The sequence below is a fragment of the Ailuropoda melanoleuca genome, chromosome 12, assembly GCF_002007445.2.
Source record: "Ailuropoda melanoleuca isolate Jingjing chromosome 12, ASM200744v2, whole genome shotgun sequence".
Classification (NCBI taxonomy): Eukaryota; Metazoa; Chordata; class Mammalia; order Carnivora; family Ursidae; genus Ailuropoda; species Ailuropoda melanoleuca.
The window spans coordinates 62,739,694-62,763,037 of record NC_048229.1 but is presented as its reverse complement, the minus strand read 5'-3'; the positions used below and the strand labels follow the sequence as shown (position 1 = coordinate 62,763,037).

The 23,344-nt window shown below is 41.8% G+C and overlaps 3 protein-coding genes across 15 annotated transcripts in view; 1 reads left to right on the top strand and 2 right to left on the bottom strand.

Annotated features, from left to right (window-relative positions):
* Window positions 1–23,260, bottom strand: part of LOC100481337 (CKLF-like MARVEL transmembrane domain-containing protein 1) — a 24,973-nt gene extending 1,713 nt beyond the window's left edge. The window contains exons 1-4 of one of the 6 annotated variants that reach the window (XR_004619089.1): window positions 9,710–10,332; window positions 7,373–7,531; window positions 985–1,083; window positions 124–251 (exon numbers count right to left, since the gene is read on the bottom strand). Coding sequence is in view for 5 of the 6 variants with exons in the window: in XM_019798833.2 (XP_019654392.2) it covers window positions 985–1,083; window positions 7,373–7,531; window positions 9,710–10,027 (576 nt within the window). In the remaining variant the exon portion in view is untranslated. Of the gene's footprint in view, window positions 1–123; window positions 252–984; window positions 1,084–4,780; window positions 4,887–6,140; window positions 6,293–7,372; window positions 7,532–9,709; window positions 10,333–23,145 lie in introns of those variants that run through there. The other 5 variants (XM_034638780.1, XM_011223884.3, XM_019798832.2 and 2 more) reach the window with 5 other exon arrangements.
* TK2 (thymidine kinase 2) overlaps window positions 1–23,344 on the top strand; it is an 87,096-nt gene that overhangs the window by 29,152 nt on the left and 34,600 nt on the right. For all 6 annotated transcript variants that reach the window (XM_034638773.1, XM_034638772.1, XR_855841.3 and 3 more), the window contains one exon: window positions 13,142–13,313. In XM_034638773.1, the coding sequence (XP_034494664.1) occupies window positions 13,181–13,313 (133 nt within the window). In that variant the 5' untranslated portion in view covers window positions 13,142–13,180. Of the gene's footprint in view, window positions 1–13,141; window positions 13,314–23,344 lie in introns of those variants that run through there.
* LOC109488329 (chemokine-like factor) lies at window positions 7,412–23,344 on the bottom strand. 3 transcript variants are annotated; one of them, XM_034638781.1, is made up of 4 exons: window positions 23,146–23,277; window positions 13,683–13,778; window positions 10,516–10,664; window positions 7,412–7,531 (listed from the first exon to the last, which is right to left on the bottom strand). In XM_034638781.1, exons 1-3 carry the CDS (start codon window positions 23,218–23,220, stop codon window positions 10,548–10,550), a joined length of 288 nt encoding a protein of 95 aa, XP_034494672.1. In that variant the 5' UTR covers window positions 23,221–23,277; the 3' UTR covers window positions 7,412–7,531; window positions 10,516–10,547. The 3 variants fall into 3 exon arrangements, with proteins under 3 accessions (XP_034494672.1, XP_011222182.1, XP_002918444.1); XM_011223880.3 differs by lacking the exon at window positions 7,412–7,531 and adding an exon at window positions 18,388–18,546 and having other exon boundaries at window positions 10,414–10,664; window positions 23,146–23,344; XM_002918398.4 differs by lacking the exon at window positions 7,412–7,531 and having other exon boundaries at window positions 10,414–10,664.

Here is a 23,344-nt window from a genome sequence, read left to right as displayed (position 1 = left end):
GGAGCCTGATGTGGGGCTCGATTCCCATAACGCCGGGATCACGCCCTGAGCCGAAGGCAGACGCTTAACCGCTGTGCCACCCAGGCGCCCCCCATTGCTTAATTTCTTGAACCAAAGTCTCACCTCCCCACCCTCCATCTTCAAAGCATTTAATCTGCCATTTCTTGTGCTCTTCATATGGTGAGGATTTGAGTCCTAGCTTGTCCCAGGCTTGCGAGCCAGGGCAAAGTATTTAACCTCATTTCTCATATCTGTAAAAATGAGAATTGTAAAAATGAAGTCAGAACATGCCTGGCCATGTGTGGGGCACATGCTGGGAGCTTCTTTCCTTCCTTCCTTCCTTCCTTCCTTCCTTCCTTCCTTCCTTCCTTCCTTCCTTCCTGCTGGGCCATTCACTTTTGACAGTGTACTTTTTATTTTTCTATTCATGTGCTTTTCTTTTCATGTGCTTTTAAAAGAATTCTCAAGTCCAAAAGAGTCAAAGTCCTATTTATAGACAAGAACACCTTGTTGCAACATTTCAAAAAATAGTGTGTACATTTCTTAAAAGGGGAGTTTGTACCTCTCTGGAGGATGAGTATTAGAATGAAGATTTTCATGAGTTTAGAGTTTATCAACTTTATATCTTCTGAAGAAGTCAGTGCAAGAAGGAGAAGGGGTGGTGGTAGGGGTGTTATTCTGTAAATGAAGTAATGATAGTCTGCCAGTTTCCCTTTGCAAAGAGTTTTGATATACTGATTTTTTAAAAAGATTTATTTATTTATCTGAGAGAGAGAGAGAGAGAGAAAGTGGGAGGGGCTGAGGGAGAGGGAGAGAATCTCAAGCTGACTCTGCACTGAGCACTGAGACCGAGGTGGGGCTTGATCCCATGACCCTGAGATCACAACGTGACCTGAAACCAAGAGTTGGACACTTAACCGACTGAGCCACCCAGGCATCCCTGAAATACTAATCTTAAATATGGTCACGAAGGCTTCGACTTACCCCTCCAACGTAGAATAAATGTCTTCTTTCCATTTCTTGCATTGCCAAGATGGCAACTATTAGAAGGAACACGGCTGAAATGAAACTGTTGACAAGATCCTGTAATACAGAATGGAAAACCGTCAACTTTATAGGGTAACGTGATTTCATACAATATTTAAGTTGGTCAGTTACCCATCTAAGGATGGATGTCTTTTTAAAACTTTCCCTTTGATTAATAGTAAGAGGAACTGTCAGCAACAAAATTCTTGCATCTCCCAAGACATGAGTTTATGTGATTTTAAGGTGCTGGGTAGGACTTTGTCAGCAGAAATGGGCTTAATTTCATTAAAGAGTACCATTAAAAAAAAAAAAAGCTGACAACTTTCCCATTATATTCTCCTTAAAGGGCATGATAAAGTGAGCTTGAAAAACACCTAGAGGTATGGGGTGAATCAGACCTCCATAAATATGATTTTAAAAAATCCTGTGTTTTAAATTAATGTAAGTTCTGCATTTTATTCCATAATATATTTTTTAATATAAAAATTAAATTTTAGATTAGTACTTTACTAATTTAATTACATTCCCAAACCTGCAGGTAGAACCGAAACTCCCGAAGTTAGTTGGGTCATATTTATTCTGTGGGTTCACATATCCTAAGGAGGCAGGAACCCATCTGAGGAGCAGGCCTGGTATTCTAGAGTGAATGCCAGTGCTGTTGACTTTTGTTCTTTCCTGAGAAATGGCTGGAATTGAGTATGCCCTGGCATCTGTGGGCTGCCTTTGTCCTTTCTTCTGGATTCCTGTACTGGGTTCTTTAACTGCTAGCCCAAACTGCAGCTTTGTGTGCTAAATAAAGGGCGGAGGATGAGTAGAGGGGGGCCACTCCTGAGGATAAGCAGAGAGAGGCTGGGCTTTGGTAATAGAGCCATAATGGAGAAGTGGGTACTCCGTGTGTCCTTGGCACCAGTGTGGCGAGGGTCAAAAGCTCAGGGTGATAGAACCATGATATGGCCCAGATATCTAACAGGAACATTTTAAGTCCTTAAGTCTTGGCGTCTTGACTTGGTAGCGTCAGCTTGTCCGGTGCACGTGCCCAAATCTAGCAGGAGCCCTGCCACCCAGTGTACAGAATCATATTGGCTCTGATGGAGCTCTTCAGTGTGCCCAGTGTTTCCCAGTCATTACCTCATTTAACCCTCACAAACACCCCCCAGAGTCAGTATTCTTATGGTCCCTATTTTAAGAGGACATAGCAGAGGCTTAGAGAGGTTTATTAAATTGCCTGAGATTGGGTATCTGCCAAGGAGGGCAGTCAGAACTACTCTCACTATTGCCTCCCATCAGGGACACTCAAATAAGGGGAAATGAACTATCACAACCTGCCCCTCCCCCACTTTGAAAGTGCAGCATCCGTCTTGGGCATTTTCTGTGGATAACGGGTCACGGAGGGTCAAAATGGTATGGGACATGTACGGTGGGAGTGTTTTGTTGATGAACTCTTTTGGCCTGCCAATTCCTAGATGTGTGACCTGGGGCATGTTTTATCATCCCTCTGTGTCAACTTGTCCATTTTAAACATGGGGATAGTGATTGGGATTCATTGGGTTGATCTGAGGATTAAATGGTATAATGAATCTGAAAAGACCAGATAAGTGCCTGGCATCGAGTGGATCCTGAGTGCATCAAAATGTGGACTTGTGATATCCGCCTTCAAAATGTACACAGTTCGTAAACTTTCTTTAGACTTCAGGTGTTCTTTCCATTGAGACTGCTGAGCAAGGAGTCCTATCCCTATCATGGAATGTGACTTGCCTCATGGAGGGCCACTAATTATTTTGGACACCTGGTGGGTAACACTGGGGGGACAAGGAGCAGGGCTGGTGAGGGTTAGAAGTAAGACCCAGCTGGGTTCTGTGGGCTGAATGAAAAGTTTGCCCACAGTGGGGCAGGTGCAGCGGTTTACAGTTTTGCGAGCAGCTTAGTCCTTTAGGATTATGTAAACCAAGATAGTAAAAAATGTGACCAAGGACTCTTACAGCTAAGAGGCAGGATGTAAACTTTTTAAAATAAAAATTAACTAGCTGTGGCCCTAGGTGGTTGAGAATTTAGACGAAAGCCAATGAATAATGGTAATACTAATAAACCAAGTGAAGACTAGGTAATCGTTGACTCCCTGTCATGATTCCATCTTCTCGCTGGAATACTAGACATTCGTTTACTCTGTCCTTACTGTAATTTACTCTGGTCCTTGCTCACAAGGAAATGCTCTCCTGAACTGTCCTTTGGAGCTAATGTTTGCCTTATATCTAACATTCTATCATAGCTCACACTCCTTGAGCTCTTCCTCTGTGTCACATACTGTGCCAGGGTGTTAATCTCATTTGATTCTCACAACAAACTCTCATGATCCTCAATTTACAGAGGGCTAAGCAACATGCCTGGGGTTGCTCAGCCACTAAGTGGCTAGGACCCTCTGCAGCCTGACTTGAGTGTCCAGAGGCCTTCTCGGGACTAACCCCCCTCCTCCCTTTTGCCTTAGACACATCATTGTTGTTGGCCTCATCTTTGAAAGAGAGAGGAGGGGGAGAGAGAGAGAGATGTTCCCCCTGATGAAGTAAAACTGCATCTGAGCCTTGTCACGTGCCATCTTTACTCATCATCTTTTTCTTTCCCCCTTGACCAAATACCCTATTGACGCAGGTAGCCTCCTCTGACTAAAATGAGAGATGGATTTGTTACTTGACTGTTATGTTTCCATAAAGCTCCCAAATTGCTGAGATAAAATTGTGTAGAATTTTAACTGGGAAAGAAAAAGATGCTTTAATAGTGAATGACTATTTTTTAAAAAATCACTGAATATTAGAAAAAACTAACATTTACAATTCGTTTCACAAAATGTGGTATTTGTAACAAGAATTTATATATAATAAACATTATATAGTATTCAACTAGCTGCAGCTCCCACTGATTCCAGTTGTGCCTGGAGTTCTCCAAACACGTGCCACAGCCTGATCAGAAATGACCAGAACTGTGGTTTTTCATTAATCTTATTTGAAGGGAACATTCTAAAGCTGACACTTCCTCCTTATAAATGTATAGATATTGCTGGTAGTTTTGGAATCATCACTTCTCTCGAGTTTTAGTTTAAAATGCTTATTATGTTCTTCTTCTTTTTTTTTTAATTGCTTTCTATTGGCAAAAACATCTGCTCGACCAGAACTTAGTTTCTCTGACTATATTGGATAATATTTTTTATAATGTAGAAGTGTTAAAAATACAGACTATTCAGAAGTAATTACAATTCATACTCTCCTTGGGTATGTTGACAGATGACACTACATTGACGCTGAAGTGTGAAAATGAAGACAATGACCTCACCATGGGTGGGGTGCGGAAAGCTGTATGCTCACTAGCTCTGGTGCAGACCCATGATTTCAAGTCAAGGACTGGCTGAGAGGCGGACCCATGGGTGTCGGGGTCATTGGCATAGTCTTCATAGAAGCAAGCAGATGCAATTGAGTCTGGTGTATGGATCCCCCGGCCCAGGTTCCATCATCTCCCCAGAGAAGGAGGCCTTGCCAGAATATGGCCCCAGAGTCCACAGATCTCAGCAGGCCTGTACGTGAGGCCAGTCCTCTTTGATGCTGCTCTCCTGAGCATCTGAAGCCCTGATTGATCAAACTTCCTATTTCCCTGCTGGGAGTTTTCATCATTAGCCTCTTGCCAAACAAGAATGGTAATAGAGGAATAAGGCACTCTATACTCCTGGAAGCCTTTAAGGAAACTGCCACTTAAAATCAGTACTACTTACCCTAATGCTCTGCCTTGGAGGCACCAAACCATCTTGGCAGGAGAGAGGGGCTGTGTATGCTGGAGGCCTCCAGTGTGTGGGTGGGCCCTCGAGCCTGTACAGAGCACTAAAACAGGGACAGTATGAAATGGGCCCTGTGTTCTCTGGCTTTCCACAGTTCCATCAGGTCCCAGGGGACTTTTGCAGCTTGATGCCAACACATCTCCAAGTCCTCCTACTCTCTGAAGTGACAAGTAGTCCTCTCTAGGCACCAAAACTGTCCCTAAACCAGCACATTGCCTCCCGTGCCAAAGTCTCCCTCTTCCCACCCAGTGGTAACCACCCTTCTGAACAATCTCTTATGCACACATCCTTCACCTTACAGAATCTGAAAGAGAAGGTTAGAAAGGAAGGGACAGGATAGGACGACACAGTTTTGGATCCTGTTTTGATGGGTCTTCTAAAAAACCTTCCAAGTCAATTAGATCACACACCATCTGACCAACTGTGTTGGTTAGTATGTGGCTGCTTGGTATGTCTACTGCTGGTCAGTTGTGCCTCAGAATAACTGAGCACCCTTCATAGCTTACCAACTATGGAGCTCCTGGGAGCTTACCAGCCACGTCCATGTGAATCACACTTTGGGGCTCCCAGAGTCATCCAAAGGAAAGAGAATGCTCTGACCCAAGGACAGAGGTAGCAAAGGGGGTCTGGCTTTATCAGAGTTGACCAAAGGCCTACAATTCTACAAAAGCTGGCCTGAGCCATCTGTGACCACTGTGAGAACAGTTCCTCTCATAGGACCTTCCTGGTTCATTCTTAGGAGCCCCCAGTTCTTGCTTTTGTCTGAGATACTTCCTAGATATTCTCCCTGGACCCTACAACAAAACATGGTGCCTTGAGGCTCCCTCCAGTTCTCCAGCTTTATGGCAGCAGACTTTCCCTCAGAGGGCTCTAGTCTGCCTGACCACAGCTGACTTTTGTGCTGTGAAGCCCTCAGTCACCTGCCCTAAGGACCTGTTCCCGCCCTCCAGGATAATCTGTTAATGTCCAGCTCCACATTTTAAGGAAACCATGAGGAAACAGGAGAAGATACAGAGAACATAAAATTTAGAGAATCTGAGGAGGATAACAATGAAGGGAAGACAGAGATAGAGAAACCATCGTAAGGCAGTAGGGTGAAAAGTCTGGAAAGAGTCTGGGCTAAAGCTGGGCCTGAATTTCCCAGTGACTGCCTATGGCCACGAGCAACTTCATCTCTCTCATGAGGTCTTCTCATCTGCTAAACTGCAACCTCACTGGGTTGTTGTGAGGATTAAATAAGGTAACACATATGAAAAAGTATCTGGCACATGCTGTGTGCTCAAAACGGTTCATTTACCTTCCCCTCTTGAAAATCTCCGCGGACAGAGATTTTTGTTTCCCCTCGGAAACCTCTTTATCCTTATGGCTCTCCATAACTAAGAGGGTCTTCCATATGTCCAGTTAGAGTTGCTCATATTTTGCTTGGTCTGGTTCCTGTTGCTCTGCACTCTGTGGGATAAAGAGAGCTCAGCAGCTTTTTCAGAAAATGCCTCACATGCTTCAAGAATGTATTTTGAGTTTTAGCTCAATAGCAACCAATCCTACCTTAAGATTATAAAAAGTTACTATAAGGAAGTGGGTTGTGGGAGAGGCCCGACCTCTGAGTTAGGATGGTTCACGGTGCAAGATAAAATGCCACCTAACTACTTTATGGGGTCTGATGGATGTTTTGTAAGTGAATGTTTGCTTTAAACACATTTAAATGTTACAGGAAGGAACCCAGCGAGGTAGTTATTATGATCACCTTTTTCCTTTGCTTAATTTCCTAGGTGGGGAAACTGAGGCTGAAGTTCACACAGCTAGGAAGATGCCAGGGCCAGGAAGCGGGCCCATGTCTGTTCCTGGACAGAACAGTAGTTCTTCTCCCGTCTGCACGGATGTGGAACCTCGGGTTCCACAATAAATAGGATTTATCTGAGACCTGAGGGATTAGCTTCAGGAATTTTTCAGTTGGTAAAGAATATGAAGTTCTTGAAAAAGCTACTGAAGAAGGCAATGCAATGTCTTTTCTTGAAAAGTGCCACCACATGGCAGCCGTTTGGGAGTATGGACCCTTAAAACCCATGAAAAGATTGACTCCTGCAATCTTTCAGTGTGTGGGTGACAATTTTCTACAACTTTGCCATGCCATCTCTTGCTTCTGCAGGGAGGCAATGTTTGTAATGTTCGAGTAGCTGCTGTTGGAAAAGTAGAAGCATCTGCTGTTTTACAACCAATAGATGAGAAGTGTGTTTACCTACTGAATATACTAATTGAAATTTTCTTTAGGACAAGCTGCAAAGTACCATGTGTTCAGTGCCATAATGAGATGGAAGCAAGCGTGTGTGTTGGTTGTGCTATGAACAGAGGTGTCCAGGGAATCTTTCTGGGTAGTAGGCTAGTTTCTCCCCTGGGACTAGGGTAACACCCTGTCATAGCTCAGTTATGTTCTTGTCCAGAGAGATAGCTCTTTTATTTTCACTTGAGGAGAGACTTTACTCTGGGACCTAGGGCAAAGCTTATATTCGAATTATGAAAATGAACACTTACAAGTAAGGACCAATCTAAATTAACCAGCAAGTGGTGAAGGGTTAGCATATATATTAGAATAAAAAAAAGAACGATGAAGATTTCCAGAACTGTGATGGCTATATACGGCTCATGGGCTTTGGCAATGATGAAACAAACTAACGCTCCTATGATAAGACCCTGCAATAAAAGAAACAGAATTTGTTTTAATGCACATGAGCTAGTAAAAAACAAAGCAAACCCATGAACTATTAGAATGTAAATCTGATTATATTGCACTTGCCTGTATTGTTTTGTATATACATTTTATTTGTAAAATTTCTCATATTTCCAAGAAATGAAATAATATATGGAAATACTGAAAGTGCACATTAAGTATAGAAGAATGAAAAATAACTCCAGTTTCGTTCTTCTCCCTCAACCCAACCCTAGTCTAATCTCCTGAAAAAGTAACCATTGTTCACAGTGTATATTTCCTACAGGAAAGAAGTACATACAAGTAAAGTAAATATATACTGATTCTGATAGAAAGAGGTAGAGCTCCAGTTTTCTTCCTTTCCAAACAGTTGTTGATTATTCCGTCATTTATTGGGAAACACCAGTATTTTCCCCGCTCATCTGAAATCCAGCCTTTATCATGTACTAAATTCCCAGGTGCATATGGGTCTCTTTTGAGACTATCCTTTTCCATTGAGGTGCTGATTTCTTCTCTAGGACTTTTGAGATTATAGGAAAATTATTTTATATTATTGTCTGATCTAGTCCCCCTTTCAGTGCTCATCCTCAGACTGTTTGTGTCTCCTATGTTTCTTGGTCCAGTTCCCCAAGCTAAGCCATGTTGGAATTTTAACTGGGATTTCATTTAACTTCTGAGATTAAAAAATTTGCTTTTACTAATCAAGAACAAAGTATGTCTTTCCAGTATTTTTAGTGGTTTTAAAATATCTCTGAGTTTTTAAAGTTTTCTTGATATAGGTCTTTCAAATTTATTTCATTTAATCTTGGATATTTAACCATTTTGATTGCTGTTGTAAAGAGAAATATTATCTATTTTAAATGCTTGTTTGTTCATTTCTACCAATGAGTTAGTAGAAATTATCTTGTTCTAACTTGTTTCCCAGTTGATTTTGAGTTTTATAGATATACAGTGATATCAGCTGAAAAAATGATATACTTTGCTTCTTCTTTTCAACTGTTATTTTTCTTGTTTAATTGTGATGATTAGCAGTTCCAGAAAAATACTGAATAACAGTATTGATGAGGGCATCCTCTTTGTTCCTCCTTTAATGGGAATACTTCTGATGCTTAATTATATATGATGCTGACTTCTGGGTTTATTTTTATAATATCAGTAAAATATGTATTCCGATTTTATAGGTCTCTCTCTTTTTTTTTTTTTTGCAGAAATGACTGTTGAATTTTGTCAAATGTGTTCTTTTCCTTATTTGATATAATCTAATTTGTTCTCCTTTTACCTATAATGCTGGTTAGTTTAATAGAGTCCTAATATTGCATCATCATAGTGTATTTTTTAAAAGTGCTGACTATTTTCTGCTAATATATTAATACTTGTTGCTTTGATACAAGTGAGATTTCTATTTTCTTTTTCTGACTTGGTCAGGTTTTGATATCAATATTATACTACTTTGAAAAAAATAGTTTAGAAGGGCTTCTTTCTTCATTCTTTGAAAAAGTTTCAATAGTATCAGAATTACATCCCATGAAAGTCTGAAAGTTAATGTGTAAAAAAGTCTGGCCCTAATATATTTTTGAAAGATACTCATTTGATTAGTTCTCATTTTCTTCTTTGTTTACATTGGTCTGCTTAGGTTTTTCTCTATTTTGGGGTCAGTTTAGGTAATTGTATTTTCCTAGAAAATAAACTATTTCTTTCAGTTAGGTTTATTTGTTTTGCAAAGTACTCTTGGGGATCCTCTCAGTTTCTTCATCCTTTGTGCTTATTTTCCCTGTCTGGTGTCTAACTTTAAATATATGTTCTCTCTTCACCCTTGTTTTCCTATTATACTAGCCATTGGTTTATCAATTTTGGGCAATTCTGTTATTTTTGTTTGCTAATTTATACATTTCTGCTCTTATCGTCACTGTTTCCCTAATTCCCTTTGTGAGAATTAGGGACCCTAGCAGGAGAGGAAGCCTGTCATACACAGTATGACAGGAAAAACAGCGCTGGTTTAGTAATAAGGGTTGAGCGTGGGGAGGAGCAAGGGAGGAGGGAGGAAAGATGAGGCAGAGCGAACTGGCTGGCAAAGGGAAGTAGGGAAGCTTTGCGAAGGTGGCGCCCCCTGGGACTCACTCCCCGAGGCCGCACCCACCCTGCATCACCAGCTCTCTGCTCACCAGCCTCAGGATCTTCAACATTCCCGTGGGCGAGAAGAAAAAACGCTTGAAGCTGTCCCTGAATTGGAGCGGTACTAGGGCCCGTCCTTCGGCACGCTTTTGGATGGCGGCCTTCTCAGCTTCTGTTTTGGGTGCGGGCGGTTGCTTGGTGGGTGTCCTTGAGCTTGCATCTTGCGGCGCACTGGGTGCTACGTTCCTTGGTTGCACGGATGGCCCTGAGCGTGAGGGTGCCTCCGGAGCTGCGGCAGCCCCTGGGCGTGCGGAACGCGGCTGCTGTTGCAAGCTCCCTGCGGGGGTCCTGGTGGTTTTGGCATGCATGGTGGGCTCCGGGGCCTGGCTGTGTCAGGTTGGTTGTACCGCCGCCGCAGGCTGGCCCCTGGAAACCAGGGGCGTGCCCCAACGGCTGCTGGCCGCCTGTCCCTCGCGCGCACCAGCTTTCCCTGCCCGCGGACGAACCAGGCCCTCCAGCCACCCTCGTCGCCATTTGGGATGCCATGCCACTGCCTAGCCTGGAAACTCATTATCCCTGCAACCTCACCCCTCCGTGCTGCCTCCCAGCCAGGAAGAGGGCTCTGGAGACCATTTAGGGCGGTCCAGGTGCATTCTTCTCTGCCACCAGGGCCCAGGAGGAGGAAAACCCAATCAGATCAGGATCAGTGCTGACTTGGAAATGACGGTATGGGTGAGCGCTGGGCACAGAGGTTCCATCCATATCTCTTCTTCCAGTTTCCATATTGAGATTAAAATGAGAACAACCACAAGAAATATGTGGAGGAATAAATATATTTAATATATTTAATACTTACATGAACTAAAGGGTAATATAAAATTACAAAACTTATATTTTGTCATGAATGGAGTGTTTCTGATAAGGACCACTTGGATTAAATAGAAGCTTCCGGTAAATAAGGACCCCGTCGGCAATACAGCACACTGCTGCCAGGAGTCCAAACACCTGGAAACAAACATACTTTGTCACTGCGGTGGCCACGGTGTGGACCTTGGTCACTCACACAGGTTCTAAGTGGTCTGCCCACTGGCTTCCTCTCCTGCTAGGGTCCTGAGATTGCTCGCTCCACTTCCACATAATACTAAAATGGGAAGAGACTTCAGAGATCATTTCATTCTCATTCCCAAGTTTTCCCAATACCTGCCTCGAGAAAGGGAAAAGATAACTTAGGCAAGCAGAAATAATACTGAAGTTGTGTGGGCTCTGAAATAAATACTTGTCTGGATCTCTTGACTTGCTCCCCCATGTATGATTTAAAGCCCTACTGAGGATAATTTAGTTATCAATCAACATTTCTACCCCAATGTTCAACTGCCTTTCTTACTACAAACTCTACTGGAGGGCCAAAGTTAACGGCAGCTCAAGATTAAAACAATGAACAGGAGCTGTGATACACACTTTAGAGAACTGGAGTGATAGATGATCCAAAGTTAACTCTTAAAGGGTGGGATTCTAAATAGGCCTCAGGGGGGAAAAATAAGGTAAAGGGAATAAACTAGAACTTGGTCTTTAGGTAGTCTCTTGGCTATTTGAGAGCTGGCACCTGGGCTGGAAAAGAGGGATATCATTCCTTGTGCTATTTGGTCAGTTCCATCCAATGGCCAGGAAGTCTGGCCTCTTGGCTCTAGATACCACTCCATTTTCCATCCTGAATCCCAAACTCAGCTTCTTAGGTTCTGACCACGCTGAGTACTTCCTACCTATCTGACCATGACTCTGGTACTGTGCATGTTGCTGGTTCCTCTACCTGGAACCATCCCCTTTGTCTCCCCCTTTATTACTGGCAAGCTGCGTTTCCACTGCCAGAGCAAGGTAGTTGCTTCCTCTTTTCTGTGTCCTGTAGTACTCTGTCAATAGCTTGTATACAGCTCTTTACATTTATCTTCCCTGTATTAGGCTATAAGCAATTTGAGGATAGGATAGGCTCATGTTCTAGTTCAGTGCTGTCCAAAAGAAATAGAACTTGAGTCACCAATGTAAGCCACATAATTTTTTCTAATAGCCACATTAAAAAGAAAAAAACAAGTGAAATTAATTTTAATAACATATTTTGTTTAGCCTACTATGTCCAAAATATAATTTTAACATGTCCTCAATATAATAATGTTATCATGAAATAATATATATTTTTTGGTAAGTCTTTGAAATCCAGTGTGTATTTTACATGTATACTCATCTCAATCAGACCAGCCACATATCCAGTACTTAGTAGCCACATGGAGCTAATGGCTACTGCATCGGACAGCACAACTCTATACTTTGTCAGCATCTACTAAAGTGCACCTTTGTAAACAATGAATCAGTGAACGAATAAGTGAATAAAAGTACAGCTGACTTTTGAACAACATGGGTTTGAAGTGCATAGGTCCTTACATAGGGATTTTTTTCTGTACTGTAAATGTATTTTCTCCTCATGATTTTCTTAGAAACATTTTCTTTTCTCTAGCTTAGTTTATTGTAAGATACAGCATATAATACATTTGATACAAAAATATGTGTTAACTATGTTTTTGGTGCTTCTTGTCAACAGTAGGCTATTAGTACTTAAGTTTTTGGGAAGTCAGAGTTTAAAGTTTCACCTGTGTGGGCAGTCAATGTTGTTCATGGCTCAACTGTAAATCCTATGCCTTGTCCCTCTTTCTCCATAGTGAAGGGATAAGATTATCTTTTTTTGTTTTGTTTCTAAGTTTAAAAATATTTATTTTTTGGGGGGAGGGGGAGAGGGAGAGACTCCTCAGGCAGACTCCCTGCTGAGTGTGGAGCCTGACATAAGGCTCTATCCCAGGACCCTGAGATCATGACCTGAGCCAAAAACCAAGAGTCAGATGCTTAACCGACTGAGCCACCCAGGAGCCCCGGGATAAGATTATTTTTAAAGATATCTGGGGGAGGGGCACCTGGGTGGCACAGCGGTTAAGCGTCTGCCTTCAGCTCAGGGCGTGATCACAGCGTTATGGGATCGAGCCCCACGTCAGGCTCCTCTGCTATGAGCCTGCTTCTTCCTCTCCCTCTCCCCCTGCTTGTGCCCTCTCTAGCTGGCTGTCTCTGTCTCTGTCGAATGAATAAATAAAATCTTAAAAAAAAAAAAAAAGATATCTGGGGGAAATTGCTGTTACAGCACTATCTCATTTCTAGAATAATTCTCATCCCTCATGAAGTTGATTGGGGCCTTTAAAATGAAAAACCATGGATTGTGACATACATGTCTGTCTGAGAATGGTTGGTTCTCCTAAGCAGCCCATACTATGGAAAGACAAGGAAGTAGGAGGGAGATTTATTTAAGAACTTCCTGATTCACATCTCTAGATCAGAATGTAGAAAAGCCAAACGATTCTGAACCTCCTCTAAGCAATCTCAGAAGAGTATCAGATGGAACTAAAACTCGATTATTTGACTCTTGTTTATTTTGGCTTGCCTTCCAGGATTAATTCTGATTCAACTGGCTTGCTTCTCTTCAAGCAATGTTCATGATAAATCCTTTACTTATAAGGTTTCCTACAACCTTATCACGAGACATCTTGTATATTCCATCTGAAGAAAGCTCTGGACAAAGAATAACTGAGCTCAGGGCAATCTGTCTCACCTTAACAAGTGGTATGTATCCTTTCCTTTAAAAGGGAGAACTAAGAAACTCATCCATGGTCTTGCTTGACATCAGGTTTCTCAGAGCTAAGTGTAACGGATTCCAGTAGCTTTTCTCAGTCTAGTCTAGCTCTACATACTGATGTGGAGCATATAGGAACTATTATTTGGTTAACTTCCGTTTTAGGGTGAAATTATATTCCTTCAGGTTAATCACGGCCTGTACTCACACAAAAAATATTAAGCCACCAGGGACTATACAACTGGCCTAGGAGACCCAAGGATGAATATAGTGTAGATTTCTGTTCTTTTATCTGTTTTTCAAGTAAATCTGAATACTAACCAAACCTAAAGCAAGAAATCAGAAAGACCTCCACTTACCCCTCCAAGGACTATAAATGTTGTGGTTTCTGGTAACAGTGCCAACACAGATATGATTATCATGAATATTGCTGCTATCACTGAGTTGATAATATCCTAAAACAGAATAGAAAGGTCAGCTTTGCATGAAGATCGCCAAAAAATGAATCATCTGCCTAGAGATTTTCAAAGTTCCTTTTATTAAACTTAGTGGTTTTGGGGTTTTTTTCTTTTGGAAATCAAACTGCCACAGTAAAATGACACCTATATCGTATTTGGTTTACAGTGATGCCTAGTGTTTCTCTTATCCTATGATATACCAATCATTTAACTACTTAGGCTTATTTCTTTTTTATTTAAATATAGTTGGAGGGAGAATGCATCTGGTTGGGAATGGATGATGTATGGTATGGAAGGTTTATGATAGAATGGTGCACTGGAAAGCAAGAATGCTAAGAGAAAATGTGGAGTAGTTTACACTGTAAACCAAACAACTTTATAATGTTACTAAAATGCAGTTAATAAAAAAGCTGCACACACTTGGCAGAAAATGGTAATTTTCAGGAAAAAACTTTCCTACATCTGCATGCAATGGCTGACTGATTATACTATTATTTCTGATGATGTAGCTCATTGATTTAATAATTTCTAGAAACAAAACATTTGCCTTCTGAACAATAGCTTTAAGGGGTGCAGCTTACATTACGATGTATAGTGTGAGAAAGGTAAATCTTTATTCTGGAATGTTTTTATCTGTTTACAGATAACTGTAGGAAGGAAGGTATTGTTAACAGAAATATCAGACTTCAAACTCCTGGTAACTTAGAAATGTGGCTATTAAAAAGAAAATGGGGGGGTGCATAGGTGGCTTGGTTGAGCTTTCAACTCTTGATTTCAGCTCGGGTCATGATCTCAGGGTCCTGAGATTGAGCCCCACGTTGGGCTCCGTGCTCAGCGCAGAGTCAGCTTCAGTTTCTTCCCTCTGCCCCCCCCCCCGACTCTCCCAGTCTCAAAATTAAAAAAAATAAAAAAATAAGTTCAATGGGGACAGGCAAGATTAGATGCATGTAGGATGAAAAAAGGTTCTCATTTGCAAGAAATATTGAGACTGTCCTAGGTTAATATTCCTCTGTGTTGGATATTTTGCTCTGCATCAAGACAAGCCACACCTCTGTGTCAGACCGCCCTGCCTCTGGCGACTAATTCAGGCACGTGTATATGAATGGCTTTAGGTAGAGTCGTGTTCTAGGGAGTGCAAGAGAACTACAGGAAAGAAAAGGATGCACCTATCCCGAAATATCAGTGACTCATAATGGTCATTTAATACATTGTTGTTTTTTTTTTAAAAGATTTTATTTATTAATTTGACAGAGAGAGACAGCCAGCGAGAGAGGGAACACAAGCAGGGGGAGTGGGAGAGGAAGAAGCAGGCTTCCAGCGGAGGAGCCTGATGTGGGGCTTGATCCCAGAACGCCAGAATCACGCCCTGAGCTGAAGGCAGACGCTCAACCGCTGTGCCACCCAGGTGCCCCAAATACATTGTTTTTATAATGAAAACCAAACATCAATATACCATGGAGTAGAATGTTAATTACCAAAAAAAAACCACACAAAAAAAACCAAAACCCAAAAACCCCAAAACCAAAACAAAAAACAAAAGCGAAAGGAGATTTCAAGAAATTTTGAGCCAGTACTTGGATAGCACTGCAAAGCCCTGGGTTGGCTCATTGTGCTTTCTGTCATTGGTACACTTGAAGGGAACAGTCAGAGAAGGCCTGCTCTACAGACTGTCAGTTACTGCGGCTCTGGGACAGTGAAAAACACGATAAATCCAAATGCAGATGACCGCGCCTTTTCCTTATCAGTGAAGACTGTGGCCTTGAGGCAGAAGTTACCTTTCCCCAATGACACATTAACTGAAATCGTCAGCCATCTGTGTCCTTCACTTTTGCTACAGTAGAAGAGCCCCAGGCAGCTTCTCCAGGGCTGTGCTCTGGCTCCCATTCCCATGCACCACTCTGCAGGAACCTTATTCTCTTCATGACCCTTCTTTGTCCCTGAGGAAAGTGGCTGACTTTCCTCAACTCTGTGGCCCCTCTAATTACAGTTGTCTCTCTTGCCCTGTTCAGTCCAACCATTCCCTCAGCTTTCCAGTTACCTGTCCACTTGAGGCACACCACTCTGGTAAAGGGGCCTCTAGAAACACAGCCTGTGAATATGTATGGTTTCCAGGGCTTATTTTTCTCTCTTTACACGTGACAGTATTCACCACTCCTTTTTGAGATGCTTTCCCGTCTTACCTTCTGTGACACGGGTCTCCCTTGCATTCTCTCCTGCCTTTCTCTGGCTCCTCCTTTTCACCCCATATGTTGGTGTTTCCCAGTTTTACCTTCAGCTTGCTCTCTACTTTCTTCGTGCCATTTAGGTCAGTCCCAGAGGTTATCTACCATCACAAGGTGATGACTTCCAAAGCTGCAGCTTTAACTTCTCACTCTCCTGAGCTTCAGACCTGTTCTGAACATTTCTATCTGAATAATCCATAAACAACTTAAACCTAGTATTTCTCAAACTGAACTTGACTGCATTCATCTCCCTGGCCCTTCCTTAAACCTATTCTCCTTTCTGTATTTCCTATCTCATTATCATCTCAAGATTTTAAATGGCAGGTATTTTTAATTCTTCTTATTTACCTAGTCCTATCAATTCTATCCCATTAACCCCTTTCTCTCTAGTTACTGTTATAACCATAGTTCAGGCCTTTATAATTTTCATGCCTGGCTTACAGAACCAGTTTTAAGTGGTCTCTGAGACCTACCTCTAGTTTTGTTCCTCTTTAACCCATTATTGACACTGCCACCAGCAATTTCCTAAATTGTAAGCTGCTCATATCACTCTCCTACTTAAAAACCCCTAAAAGCTTCCAATGCCTTGGTTTAAAACCCAGGGCATATAAAGCCTTGCATGCTCTGACCTCCTACTGCCTCCCAAGCCTCCACTCTTGCCCTCCGCCTCCACACTATCCTGGGTATGCATCTATCCCTGCACCTATTTTTACTGAATTGCTCATCTATCTTGCTTCTTGGCTACACTGAAAATTTCACAGGTGTAAGATTTGTGTTTTATCAAAGAACCCATTATGGAAGCTGGGACTAGCAGACACTGAACACTTGGCTGAATAAAAATGACTCCACTAGATCAAGAGCAGAGAGGAATCTTGGTTTCATAATGGAATAATCCCATAGTTGACCATATAGCATCATTTCCCAGAGATTACAGTATCAGCAAAATTTGATCCTCAGCGATTTGGAGACTAAATTTCCGTCTACACATAGGTCACCCTCTCCCAGTGTATTCTGTTAAGCTTAGGGCTCCAGGTTTATTACAGGGACATGTAATAAACTCCAGAGAATTATTATAGTTTGGAGAAAAAACCCCACTAAAATGTATTAGTTTTATTAACCTTGGAAAGCAGAATGTGAAGAGCAACTATACAACTTTTTGAGTAAAGAGGATATGAACCATGCTTCTCATGTCCTTGAAGAAACCTCCGGAATAATTTAGCTTAGCTCTTTCTGCTACAAATGACATTATGTACTCTGAGGGCCAACTGATGAAGGTGTTGTGATCCCTTTTCCTAGACTTCCCTCCAGTAAGGTCCAGCTCTAAAAGTGTGATCAAGTAGGAGTTTGGAGAGTTGCTATGAAGATCCTATTTCCCAGCTTTCTCCTTCTGGGACTTTTTCAGTTTGTGACTAGCTTGAAATGTTCACCACTGGCCTTCAAAGGTGATTCTAGAAGGTGCCACTTGAAGGCATGCTTTTTAAAGCTCTAAAGTATTTTCTCCTTAATAGGGTTTATCAGCTTGGATATCAACACTTTGGAACCCAGGAAGATGAGACAAGCGCAGCCAAGGAAGATTTAAGTGCAGCTACCAGTCCAACCAAAAGTGGGAAGGACAGCAGGGGGTCTTAGGAGGGAGACCTACAGAGATAGGATACCGGAGATAAAACTTTAAAGAAGAGAGAGGTAAAGCCACTCAGTTTTTCCTAGAACTGGAGAATAGTTCAGGCTGAAGGGACACGTTCACCTTAACTAGCATCTTCAACTTGCCTATTTTGACAGTTTCCAGAACCATTGTGGCACTTCACTGGGCAGTTATTCTCAATGCTGTAAGTATGGCAGGTGAAGTTCATTTGCTACTAAATAAGGTTGTACAAGATGACTTAAATTATTTAGCATTAATGATTACAGACATTTTTAAGTAAGATAACACTGTGCTTTATTCAGCCTCCCAGATTACTTCGGTTTTCCATTTAGTGGTCATGGGTGTGCAAGATGTGGATACTTGTGTATCTGCCTCCATCTCTTTCCCCAATTTTGAGGCCATATCAACTTGTACTTAAAAGGGAGGTAACGATTAAGAATGCTCTATAATTTTCTTAGCCATGATCTTAAATTTAAATTTCTTTAGAAAATCAACACTTAAGTGAATTCTCCTAACAGAAGAGTCAGTCCCATCTACTGGTAGATGGAAGCTGAGAGGAGAATTTATGCTCTGTGGTTGCTAAGGGACAACACAGAACACAGTAGCAATGGGTAGAGCTCCTCTTTCCTAAGCCTATCAGACATTCCTTAAAGGCTTAAGAAAACTAAAGAAGAGCTTATTAAAATGTCTCACTATGACGGGAAAAAAGTAGTTAATTTTAACAATATACCTGAACACTTACAAGCAACGGCCAAAATAAACAGGCTATTAATCGATCAAGTCTCAGTATATATAACATTATAAAAAATAAAGTAACAGTGACTTCAAATCCAGTGATGACAATGTACGGTTCAGGGGCTTGTGCAATGATAAAAAAGGTCATGGATGTCACATTTAGTGCCTATAGGATAAAAAAAAACATGATTTATTCAACGATTACTGAATGCAAGTTTAAGCTGTAAAAATGATCGTTTCTAAAATAACTAAATAAATGGGTTTAGGCCATATATACGCACACCTAGAAGAGGAAATACTATAATGTATGGATTTTGCCTTCTCTTTGTGTTTTAGGGAACTAGGTGTCCCTCTCTTGTTATTCCACTTGTACAACTAATACAGTCATTTCCCATATCTGTTTCCTTAATCGTTTTCCACTACATATCTTCTTTTCTCTCTCAGACCTTCAATCTCTCCTCATTGGCTCCTTTCTGCATCATACTATAAACATACACAAATTGTCTTCTCTTAACACACACACACACACACACACACACACACACACACCCTTCCATCTATCCTGCTCCCAAAGAAACTGTGTTTTCTATTTCTCCCTATAGTTCTTTTCAAAACTGTCTGTATACTGACTATTATAATTCCTTTTCATCTGCTCATCACACCTTAAGTCTTAGCAATTTGGAAGCCACTGTCAAACTTAAACTTTGAATGTTGCCATGAAAAATACTGGAGAAAGGTTTAAAATAAATTGTTAGAGGAAAACAATTCTCTGAAGAGCCCTGTGGGGGAACAGAGGGGGAAAAAAAAAAAACCCCAACAATTCTGATGCTTCACTTTTTATGTATTTTCTCTAACCTAAGTAGAATGCAATCAGAATTGAATATTTTAAGTAAAAAAAAACCCCTAAAGATAATCTAATCCAATCTCCTCATTTACAAATAAGGATATAAAATACAGAAATGTTAAGTGACCTAAAGGAAAAGTAAGCTGATAGGTCCCAGTGAGTCTGTCAACATCATGTTTTAGGAGCTGTCATGTTACAGCTCTATCCAAAGTCTCTATGTTCTTGGAAAATGGTTTTATCAAGAGTATTCCCTGGCTAGACTTTTATGATCAGTCTGTCAGCTGGTAGCATCTATATACTCTTTTTAACCTTAAACCTATATGGGCTACTTATTCATAATTCTTTCAATTACTTTATTAGTATAAAAAGATCCTACCTTTAAACTTCTAAATTAATCAGTTTGATTATGTAGCAAATATAACCAGTAACTAAATAAGCCGTTCATTATAATTAGTATAACTACTATTAGCGGCATTTCACCTCAAACTACTTCACTTACTTTATTGAACCACAGTCTTGAGTTCATGGATTATGAAATCTAGGGTCACTTTTTCAGTCCCTATCTTCTGTAAACTTTCTGCACCATGGATTTTGACACTGGTGATTAATCTATTTTCTTAAAAGTTCCTATGATTTCAGTCACACTGGATTCTCCCCCAATCCATTATTTACAGCTCTTCTATCATTACTCTTAGCCTTTGTCTCCAGTTCTCTTTTAAACATCCCACTAATATCTCAGATATTTCTTCACCACTCTATGGAAACTGCTTTTGCTCAGATTATCAATGATTTCAGAATTACTAAATTTAATGAACATTTTTTCTTATCCTATTGGACCCCCATGGCTTAATTGCCATTGGCTATCTTTTCCCTATTTTTCTACTCCTTTGGCTTGCATGTCACTTTTCCTAGTTCTTTTTTTTTTTTTTTAAAGATTTTATTTATTTATTTGACAGAGATAGAGACAGCCAGCGAGAGAGGGAACTCAAACAGGGGAAGTGGGAGAGGAAAAAGCAGGCTCATGGTGGAGGAGCCTGATGTGGAGCTCGATCCCAGAACACCGGGATCACGCCCTGAGCCGAAGGCAGATGCTTAACCTCTGTGCCACCCAGGTGCCCCACTTTTCCTAGTTCTTATACAACTTTGCAACTATTCTCCCTTGGTGGGCTTCTCTCCTTTTACCCATCCTTTTAAAATGCTGGCATTCCTTTAGATTCTGTTCATGACCCAGTCGATGAATACGGGTTCCTATTGCAGGGCAGTCCTCAACATCTCACACATAAATAGCCATTTGCAATCTCTATCTGAATACCTATAGGAATCTCAAATTCACCATATCCAAAACTGAACTCATCTTGCCCATTCCTCCTGTATGCCCTATCTTAATTGGTGATACCACCATCTAGCTTACCACCCACCCTAGAAACCTATTATCAGTGCTCCTAATACTCCTCGCAATTGATCAGTTATCAGGTCCTGCTGATTTAATGCTAACCGTCTTGGGAACCCACTACCTCCTCTTCGTCCCTATAGCTACTGCCCTTCAGTATCTTCCCTGAACTACCATGACAAAGGTATTACAGTATAATTTCCAAAAATCAAATGCATTTCTCAGCGGCTCCCTGTGATCTTTAGAATAGAGCCTACCTCTCACCATGGTATTCAGCCTTCCATCATTCAGCTCCTGTCTACTTCTCTAGCAGAATTTCTTCAGTTTATCCACAGGATAATTCCAGTGTTTAATTCTCAAATTGAACTTCTGATCCTCCTCCTACATTTGCTTTACCCAAAGGCTTTCAGTGGATGGCAACTTCATCCTTCCAGTGCTTAGGCCAAAGACTTTGGAGTTATCCTGACTCCTCTTTTTTTTACACCACATCTGGTTCATCAGCAAATCATGTTGGGGCTACTTTTAAAATATATCCCAAGTATGATCATTTCTTGTAGTCTACTCTCCCAATACCCTGGTCCGAGCCATTATCCTCATTGCCCAGATTACTGCAATAGCTCCAACTGGTCTCTTGGTTCTACCCTTGCAGCAATCCCCTCCTGTCCTTCTGACCAATCTATTATCAACATAGCAGCTGGTCTGTTTTTTTAAAATGTTAGATCATATACAACCTTACTCAAAACCTTCCTCATCTATCACTGTGTCCCCAGTCACTCCACTCCTACCATACTGGTTTCCTTGGTTTTTCTTGAACCCTTCAGGTACATCCTGTCATAGGGCCATTGTAATGTATGTTCCTTTTTTAAACACTTTTCCTCCAGCTATTCTCATAGCTAACTCCCTAGCCTCACTCAACTCTCTGCTAAGTTGTCATCTCAACAAGGCGTAACCTGACCACTCTATTGCTGGAACTTGCAGCCTTCCTCCCCTTACACTCCTTTGTCTCTTGTTCCATAGAACTTACAACTTTTTACTTGTCTCTTTTTCCCTAGCGCTTACTACTTTTTACAATACTGCATCATTTATTTATTGCGCTTACTGTTTGTCTCCCTTGCCCTCCCACCCCAATATGTAAACGCCGTGAGGGCTAGGGATTTTTGCTTTGTTCACTGATATCTCTCAAGAGCCTAGAACAGTGCCTGGAACATGGCAGGGTTTCAATAAGTATTTGTTGAATGAAGAAAATAAGGCAACGCTCATCTTGTTAAAACTTGCTACATAAATCATGCTGCTTTTTTTTTTGCCTCCATGTCTTTGCTCAAGTGGCTGCCCCTCAGAACCCACTCTGTTTCTCTAGGAAGTTTCCTGATACCTCTCTTTCTCTTGTCTTTGGTTAAATGTCTCACTCTCTGGCCTATCCCCATCTTATCACATATTATAGCTGTCTGCTCATAGGTCTGTCTCTTTGACTAAACTGAAGAACTCCATGAATCAGGGACTTTTGTCTTGGTTGTCTTTGTTGTTCCAGGGCCTAAGTCAGATCTTAGAATACAACTAAATACTCTAAATGTTTGTTGAGGGAATTGATATGTCTGAAACTAAACCTTTCTCACAAGATCTTGTCACTCCTCCAGCGTTCTTCCAGAGCTCTCAGTACTGGGCATAAAACTCCAGACCCTCAGGTCACTTCTTTCCTGATTATTTACTCCTAACCCAAAGTAATCTGTCTGTCCTCCAAACTGCAGAGTAGTTTCCTAAACCTCTCTCATGCACTCTGACTTGTGTTACATTACAGTTGTTTCTCAGAATCACAGACTTTTGGTGTGGGAGGGACCTTGTATGCAGTCTGTTCTACGCACTCACCTGAAGTCTCAATCTCTTTTACGGCATCCTTCCTAGGTGCTCATCTATGCCTGTTACCTCTGCTGTTTGGGAATATACTACCACTTAATTTGGGGAACTTTCCCAATAGAAAATTCTTCCTCATATTAAGTGGAACTGTTTCCTGTAGGTCACCTCTTTAAATTTTAAAAATTGTTTTTTTCCTTCTTCTTTTTTTTTTTTTTTTTGAGTTCCTTCAACATAGTCTCCTGTGACGGTCTCCACTTCTCTAACTAGGCAGGCCACCTTCCTCCAAATGATGGCTCATTCTCTCCAGACCTCTGTTGAGAACTAACTGCAGTGCGCCCGGCATGCCTGACGCCCCGAGGCCGGCAGCCCCGCTGTCCTGTGCAGGGTACGAGCGCAGCTGCCTGGCCTGCTAACCTGGGTACGTGGTGTGCAGGTCCAAGCAGGGACCACTCATGCAGATGTGCCTAACTGGCTTTCTGGATGTGTCTGTAAACCTCTGAAGGGCAGGACAGTGCCTTCTTTCTCTCCTTCTGCCCCCAGGGTGCACAGTGAACCGCCTAGCCTTTGGGGAGGCCTAGACCGAAAAAGAAGGCAGAGGATTCCTCTTTATACTTGAGAGCTATCTCCCGCTGACCCTGAGCACGCCCCAATACCGCCCCCACCCGGTGGCCCGGCCTCACCAGCCGCAGCATCTTCACGTGGCCTTTTACGCTGAAGCAGAAAGGGCGATGCTTCGGCTTCAGGGTCGGCATCATGCCTGCAGACTCAGCAGCAGCAGCACCACTTCTCTCTAATTCCCTCTCCTCGCCGCGCAGCTCTGCCAGGCCTCGCGCGGGGACAGCAACCGCCACCACGGCCGCGCGCCGCCCTTCTAGGATT

Coding starts and splice junctions, on each gene's coding strand:
- LOC109488329 (XM_011223880.3), bottom strand. CDS start 23,220: ATGATGCCGACCCTGAAGCCGAAGCATCGCCCTTTCTGCTTCAGCGTA. Junction 18,547..23,145: donor ACGTGAAGATGCTGCGGCTG/GTGAGGCCGGGC, acceptor TTTATCCTATAG/GCACTAAATGTGACATCCAT. Junction 13,779..18,387: donor GTTTATTTTGGCCGTTGCTT/GTAAGTGTTCAG, acceptor ATTCTGTTTTAG/GATATTATCAACTCAGTGAT.